The 8,309-nt window shown below is 38.7% G+C and overlaps 1 protein-coding gene across 1 annotated transcript in view; it reads left to right on the plus strand.

The window, feature by feature from the left end:
- The first annotated feature begins 3,879 nt into the window (after positions 1-3,879).
- Positions 3,880-8,309, plus strand: part of slc35f4 (solute carrier family 35 member F4) — a 23,444-nt gene continuing 19,014 nt past the window's right edge. The window contains exon 1 of the mRNA XM_015376066.1: positions 3,880-4,219. Within this exon, the coding sequence (XP_015231552.1) occupies positions 3,991-4,219 (229 nt within the window). The 5' untranslated portion in view covers positions 3,880-3,990. The remainder of the gene's footprint in view (positions 4,220-8,309) is intronic.

Genomic DNA, 8,309 nt, shown 5'->3' on the forward strand with positions numbered 1-8,309 from the left:
CAGCCCACAGCCCTGGGGTGAGCCGCTGCTGAGGGTGATGAAGGAGGAGACAGTTTTGTTGATCCTGACAGTCTGAGGTCTGTTGGTTAGGAAGTCTGGGATCCAGTTTTACTAGTGTGGGACCCAGTCCAAGAAAGGAGAGCTTTCGCACTATGATCTGTGGAGAAGAGCATTTTGAAAAAGCTGCAGACCAGGAAGCAATGTGTGACTCACTCCAATGTACATAGAGGCCATTATAGATATAAACAAGAGGGAAGAAAATGTTTGCTGTTTCAAAGACTTGCCTGAACAAAGATGATTTATGCATATGACATTGTTACATATTAGGTTACATATAAAAACAGAATTATTCAACTTCTCCAGTTTGACTGTCTTATATAAAATCACTTTCTAGCCTAAAACCCAGGTTTGTAAAAGCTGATTTAAAATATGCTTTCTGGGTCCCAAATTATTACCTATCATGACAGCGGCCAGGAACAGCTCTCGATAATTCCACAAAATATACCATTCAAAATGCTACAAAACAAGCATAGATCATGCATTTACGACCACCAACACCTGCTGGAGCTATGGTCACAAAAAGCTTTAAATACAGCTACTCTTAATCTTTTAAAAAGCTGCAGAGTGCTATGGACAGATGTAAACAAAACAACAGGGGGCTAACTTACCAGGCCAGGCTGAAGGAAGAACAAGTCTGCTAATCTTTGAGCTGAAGCTTAAAAGCTCGACTCTAACCATTTCAATAAACTGTCAAACACACACCCATCTCTTCTCTTTGTTTGCTAATTAATTCTAATGGTACTATCATGGTTAAGACAAGATTGATAGAAATTAAAATTAATAATTTACTTACTAAAGTCAACATCACACATTGCTGCTATGCTCTGCCAAAAAGCAAGTAGTCACTTCTGTGACTTTTTGTTCTTATAATGTTTCTGCAGTTTGCAAGAAGAATATTTACTTGACTCAAAATCAAAACTGCTTTTCCTTGATTGGTGTATTTCTGAATAAGTACGTGACAAGACAACCAAGAGAAAGTAACTAACATCTAAGTCAAATGGGGCCACAAACACACATATATATACACTGCTCAAAAAAAATAAAGGGAACATGTAACAATTAAATCAAACTTCCGTGAAACCAAACTGTCCACTTAGGAGGTAGCACTGATTTACAAGAAATTTCACAATCTGTTAAAAAATGGAATAGACAACAGAAACTATTGCCAATTAGCAAGAAAACTATTGCCAATTAGCAAGACGCTGTCAGTAAAGGAACAGTTCTGCAGAGAGGGGACCACAGACCATTTCCTAGTACCTGGAAAATGATCTGCAACCTACAACATCCTTCGGCATGACCGATTTGGCAGTGGGTCAGTAATGGTGTGGGCCAGCATTTCTATGTAGGGCCAAACAGCTCTCCATGTGCTCGCCAGAGGCAGCATTCCTGCCATTAGGTACCAAGATGAGGCCCTAAGACCCCTTTTTAGACCATACGCTGGTGCAGTTGGCCCTGGATTCCCTCTAATTCAGGACAATACTAGAACTCATGTGCCTGGGGTGTGTCAGCAGCTCCTGCAAGATAAAGGTAATAAAGCTATGGACTGGCCTGCCTGTTCCCCAGAGCTGAATCTGATTGAGCACATCTGTAACTGTCAAGAACGGACAGATGGACCCAGTATTAAAAGTGAGACAGACACAGAAGAGGGAACGTTCAAAACATTTATTAACACAAACACATAACAGAAGTGCAAAGCTGTGAATGTGCGGACCTGCAGACCGCAGCAGTTGCAGGGGGGAGGCAGGGCACTGCCTGATCACTGACACTCCGGAGGGAGAAACACAGGTAATAGAGCACTATCATCTGATGGGAGATTTTACATCTATCTGTGTGAGTCACTTACCTGGTTAAACAGTTTAGTCCATCCTCTCTGAAGAAGGCAGGATCCAGCCGATGGTCCATGATGTAGCAACCTCAGTGAGCAGGCAGGAAGCTGATCCAGGTAAGGGACAACAGACCAGACAGGAATGTTGTGGAATCAAGGAGTCTGCAGCCTGGTCAGGGGTTCTGATCCACACAGGAACAGACAGATCAAGGGTTCCAGGAATCCACAGAGGGTGAAGGCAGGTTCAGAGTCAAGTAATGAGCTCAGACAGAAACGCACAGATGCAGACAGGCAGGCTCAGTGGTTGAGGGACAGAGACAAGACATCTTACCAGGATAACTGCAGATCTTTAAACTGTACTACACCTAGGAACGACTTTAAACAAGCTTCCCCCCCACCGAGCCAAAACAAGAACAGAGAGCGCTCTGCTGGAAACAGCCAGGACACAGTCAGGAGATGACAGCACAAACACTAAAAATCTCTAAACCCACTAGCCTCTGGAGACGGTGACACAAAACTTGGAATATCAAAAACTAAAGAAACAACAAACAATGATCTGGCCACGATAGCTGGACTGACCTGTATATAAAGCAGGATGAGCAGGTGGATGAGATGAGTGACAATTAAAGACCGGGCAGAGTCAGGCAGGTGAGTGAAATGAAAAATTAAGATCAGCTATCAAGGCAGATCATGCAAGGAACATCATGTCTCAATCCATCTACCAACATCAAGTTACACCATAGACTGGTGGTGCAACTACCACTTCATCTGGAGCATGTCCAGGCATTGCAGGAAGATCATACAGGTACCTGGAGGGCAAACCCAATAATGAGCCTCATTTCATCAAAGTTGGATCAGCCTATAGTATGTTTTTACATTTTCATTTTGTGTGTGATTCCAAATCCAGTCCTCCATTGATTAATAAATTTGATTTCTATTGATTATTTTTGTGTGATTTTGTTGTCAGCACATTCAACATTGTACAGAACGAAGTATTCAATGAGAATATATTTAAGTAATTCATATCTTGAATATGTTATTTGAATGTTCTGTTTATTTTTAACAGTGTATAATGTGACTTAAAATTTTTGGATTTTAAGGAAGGAGAAAAGGGGAGACTTGGCATATGGTAAATGAAGGTTTTTTAAGTAGCACAAGTCAGTTGAGGTTATTAAGGTCTGAAATAGCACAAAGGGATAGGAACCAAATATCAAAAGGGCTGCACTAGTAATCAAGCGTTATGCAGAACATAACCTTAAGACTCATTTTAATATCATCTAACAAGATTCTAACAAGGTCTGCTGGGGGTAGATATGCTGATCTAGGAGGAAAGAATCCAGATGCACTAAAACAACACAAGAATAAACCAAGAAACTGATCTAAAATGCAATACATAGCAACACCTCTCTAATGAACACAGCCCAATACTGCACGTTCTGTAAAAGTCAACACAATCCTTATCCTACACCCATTTTTTTTATTCATTTTGTCACTAAGTATTTCATGTCAGGGTGTTGTACACTTGAGAGACGGTTTAAAAAAGCTTTCTCTGTTCTGACAGAAAAACACAACTCTGGAGTGAGGTGTCATAAATCATGCATGAAAGGCTTTATTTCTCCATGCAGCATAGTTTAGGAAACAAATATTCACTAACAGAGAGAGATATTTTAGTATAATAAGCAAAGTGAATTCTTGTTGGATTTTAAATCAGGTAAAATAAAAATGTTTAAATATAGAAACCTGGCCTATGGAAAGTTTTTAAGCAGTTTAATGTATATTTAATTTATCTAAATGTTAAATTTATAAATATCTTTGTATTTTAACAACCGACTGAAAGTTATTCCTACATGAGTATATCCATCTCTTGCTATGGATGATATTGTAAATCATCTTAAATTAGGAGATAGTAGCAACACGCCCCCTAGTGTTTCATGTCTGCCAGGCCACAGGAGTTGGATAACCTTGCTGTGCGTCCAGGAGCATCACTGAAGGAATGCCAGCGCTGAATTCACCCCCATCCTGCAAATTGTTGATTTACCATCAAGGAGCTCTCTCCTGCATGGTGCTCAGAGTTTAGTCCGAACAATTCCTCGTCTTTCCCCGCGATGTTAAGCACCGATGCTGTGTTGGAGACTGGGGACCAGCCTTGCATCCAGCTGGAGTCCCTGAAGCGCGCATACCTGCCGGGCAACGCGACGCAGACCGCTGACAGCCGCGCCGCTTCAGCGCAAAACAGCCCGAAAGTGGCGGCCAACGGAGTGCACGACATTGAAGACAGGATTCTTAGGATTACTGGATATTATGGCTACAACCCGGGATACTCAAGTCATAGAAGTGAGTAAAAAGATGCGAGAGGAGTGGGATGATGAGGGGACGTGACAGGTACACGCATTTATTTGCGAGGTGTGACACGCTGCGCATGACTTAAAAACAAAAAATATATAATACAAGGAAAAAATAATACCGTCTGGAAAAGATATATATATTCGTTAGTAAAGATAAACTCTAAATTATGCTTTTGTAATTGCATATGCAAATTTGAATTATTGTGCAATTTAAGGTAATTGGTTTCAAAGTGACCCCATTAAGGAAATGCTTAACGTCTCTGTCACGGTGAGCTGGAGTCTAATCCATCTCTGAGATTCATTGCAAATTAGCAGCAAAAGCACATCCTGCTTCTTAAATCTAAAGTGAAGTGTCTCAGATGGAGTTTACATCAGATGCACCTGCAAACAGCCACTCTAACTTCCTCAGTATTGGATTATTACAAGCAGAGATCTTAAATCTCTTTAACTCCACAACACATGCAGTTAAGCATTTGACTTACACCAGTGGAGTAAAGTATAATGCATGCACTATGACAGTGTTACAGCAGGTCGTAAATGTACATATGACATGTAGGCCAATTTTTAGAATCCTGCTGACTCTGAGACAGTAGCAGGGATTGGATGAGAATGCTGATTATGCAATTTGTTCACTTTGTTTAAAAGAGACTTGTCCGCTGATGCTAAACTGAACCAGTGGGAATACAATAGGTGAAAATAAGTACTGTAATGACTCGTGGGAGTTTTATTTTTCCCGTATTGTGAAGCAGAACAAGGCCCAAAGCAGCAGTACCATCAGCCTTGCAAACTCTGCACTGTAAAATGGCTTAATTTCTGAGTATTCTTTAATAAAATCAGGAACAAAAAGATGCTGTCTTATCTAATCCTCAGAATATAGCTCAAACTTCTTGAGATTCACTGCCTACCCTTCATTTCCTTATAATTGGGCTCGTCTCTCAAGCACTAGAACTTTTCCCTCGAGCCATTACATAAGGCTGGAGCTGTGTTCTTATTCATGACTTCAAAAATACCAGAGATGTAGTATGTGTTATAGGATTGAGCAATCAAAATCTTAAATGTTGTTTCGAGTGACATTATTTATCAAGCTGACAAACCTGTGTAAAATCTCAAAGGGGATGGAGTCTCATTTCGTTGAGAATAGATGCAGCTGAGTCTCCTTCAGATGAGTTGGGTGCATCTAAATGGATTTTTTTAATGAAGCTTCGAGGAACGAAATAAGCTGGTCTGTCATTAACTGCCTCATGTTTATCAAGGGTGTCGGTTACAGTAGATTAACCATGAATACAATCCTACATTTCATTGCAGAAATATTCTATCTGTTTTTAGACTGATCAAGCCAAACCTGATTAATAAGAAGAGAAAACCCTGAATTAGAACCATATTTAAAAGTTCTAAATTCTAAAGGCTGAAAGTAAAACTTTAGTATTCTACTGTCTACAGGTTTTTTTTTCAGCAACAAAAAAAAAAGATAAAACAACTAATAAACATTAATAATAATAGTTAGCTGACCTAAGTCCTTAAAAAAAAGGCAATATAAAGTCTTAAAATGGAAACTATAAGTTGCAGCACAAAATATTCAACTTTTATTAAACAAAAAAAGAGTGTTTACTTTTTGTTATTTTGAAATAAAAACGCCTGTGAGATCCGGGTCCATCTTTTACAGAATTACTACTTGTTTTATCAACATTTTGTGTATCCAGTTTATTGCCAAGAAAGCTCAAATGCATAAACACATCCCAGTGAATTAGTTCTTTTATATTGCATTACACAAATCAAACTTCTGTGACCCTCTAGTGTTTTGAAGCTCACAAATATGGCGTATGTATCAAAATGTTTTAACTTCACTGCATTAAAAACACAAACCTTAGTGGGTCGAGAGGAACATTAGAGGAAGCAATTATTTCAAGCTTTATTTTTTGCCTCCCGTGGGTTAATACTTTATTGAATCCCTGTTAGGCTAGAGACAGAAAAATTTCAATTCTTCTTCACAAAGTAGCTCACTTTACAATAAAAATAATCATCACATAAAGACACTTTATTTTAAGTTTTAGAACAGAAACTAAACCTGATTTAGTTGTTGACTTTAACTGGGTCATTTGGATACATGATCAGGCTTCGATCTAAACCAAATTATCTGGGTGAATTTTTAGTGTCATATCTCTGCTGGAGCATGAAGCTCCGCCCCTAACTCATGTCTTTTCTTCATCTTTCCATTCATCTACTCTCACCAGTTGATCTGCTTCTGTTGAAGGAAAGCATCAGTAGAGAATAATTTAACTTCCATGTTTCACAGTTTGGATGAATAATCAGAAGAATTTGCCACTCTGGTTTTCTACCACAGACAATGTTTTTATTTAGGCAAAAACCATTTATTTTTGGTCTCATCTAACAAAACAACCATAGAATACAATAGAAAATTCCTTTATTGTCCCACAATGGGGAAATTCTTGTGTTTACAGCAGCAAAAAGATTATAGAGAAAATGGTCACACAAATGTGGACCTTGGAAAATTGCTCCATCTTTCACATGTTAGCTGTATCCCTGCATGGTTTGTAAGAAGCTGCTAATGGGGCTTTTGATGCATTTTACTTTTATGACATGGCAGTTTAGAAATGGGTTTTCTCATAAACATATTTCTATTGCTGACTAAATTGCACTCTACATTTACATATCTATTATTTCGTAAGAGGACAAAGCTTTAAATGGAAGAACAGAGATGTATAGTAATGTCAATTTGTATTTTTCTGGCACTTTTCCTGTTTTTGTGTGTATTGTAAACTACAGTGGGATAAGACGGATGATGGGCTGTCACCTGGGATGTAATTTCAGATACAGAGAGCAGAAGATGATTTTATAAACCATTTCAAGATCATAGAAGCTGCTGTGTATCAAATCAGAGAAGCAGAGGGACCATTATTTGTTATTTCCTTCAATGCACGCACTAATTCGATAAGACAGTACCATTTTTTTAGACAACGCTGAAGAATTGTAGTCAGGCACCTTGGTTTGTTTACTCAAGAATCACAAGCCTCTCAACCTGGTGAGTGTCATTTTTCCACTGAGACCAAAAGACAAAGGAGCACCCAAACAGAACAGAAGGCTCATCCTACCAGGCCTATGGGGTGATGATATATTTAGTAAGATCTTACTGCCAGTTTGCTGATATTGCCACCTGCCATCTGTGTTGAATTACAATATGCCTCAAAGGGAGATTGTGGACTACATTTAGCAATGGGCTTTAATGAATATCTACAGAGACATGGGTTAGTGGCCGAACAGGACCCATTATCAGAAGGAGCTACTTGTAACTGGGGTACAATATTTTAACTTACAATTATAAAGGTTGTGGCTCATATGTGGAACAGGGTTCCACATACAAAACTTCCCTTTTTGTTGTTGTGCCATTACTTTTTTTTTACCGTTTTCAACACACCACCCAACATCTCGTATCTTACATGCTGACCTGTGTATTATGGCTCTTTTCTCAGTGGTTGCCATTTTTAACTGTGAAAACACTGATCTGTTGGTTCATTCAAATTTACATCAAGGTTCATGACGTCCTTTGCATTGGCAATATGTGGCTAAATGTGGCTGTGTAGACAGCTGAACATGAGGTGAAATCTTGTGCCAAAAAGTTGAACTGTGGAGATAAAAATTAGCGTGCTAATTAATGCTCGCGATGGTTTATAAATCAATCTTTTCTTTTCAGCTTCTTTGTGTACGTACAGCTTCAGTATTGGTCGTATGCAATGCTTTATAAATGGCACCACTGATATTTGCTTACACAGTCTATTTTTTTCTCTGTATATAATTTTATTTTATTTCTTCGTTTATTTGATAGGGACAAGTATGTTTCATGCATCATGTCACACACTACAACATTTTAGCTAAGGCTAATTCTCAATGTCTGTCCCCAGTTAGGCTTTTGCACAAAACACAGTGACTGTACACAAGAAACAACAGAACAAATTACACACTAAAACATCACAGAAATAAGATCAGGTCAGTTAGATTATTAATGTTCACATGACTGACCTCTCAATAAAAAGTCTTTAAGTCTATGTATAAAAAGGACCCGG

This window comes from Cyprinodon variegatus, unplaced genomic scaffold (genome assembly GCF_000732505.1).
Source record: "Cyprinodon variegatus isolate N-32 unplaced genomic scaffold, C_variegatus-1.0 Scaffold129, whole genome shotgun sequence".
Classification (NCBI taxonomy): domain Eukaryota; kingdom Metazoa; phylum Chordata; class Actinopteri; order Cyprinodontiformes; family Cyprinodontidae; genus Cyprinodon; species Cyprinodon variegatus.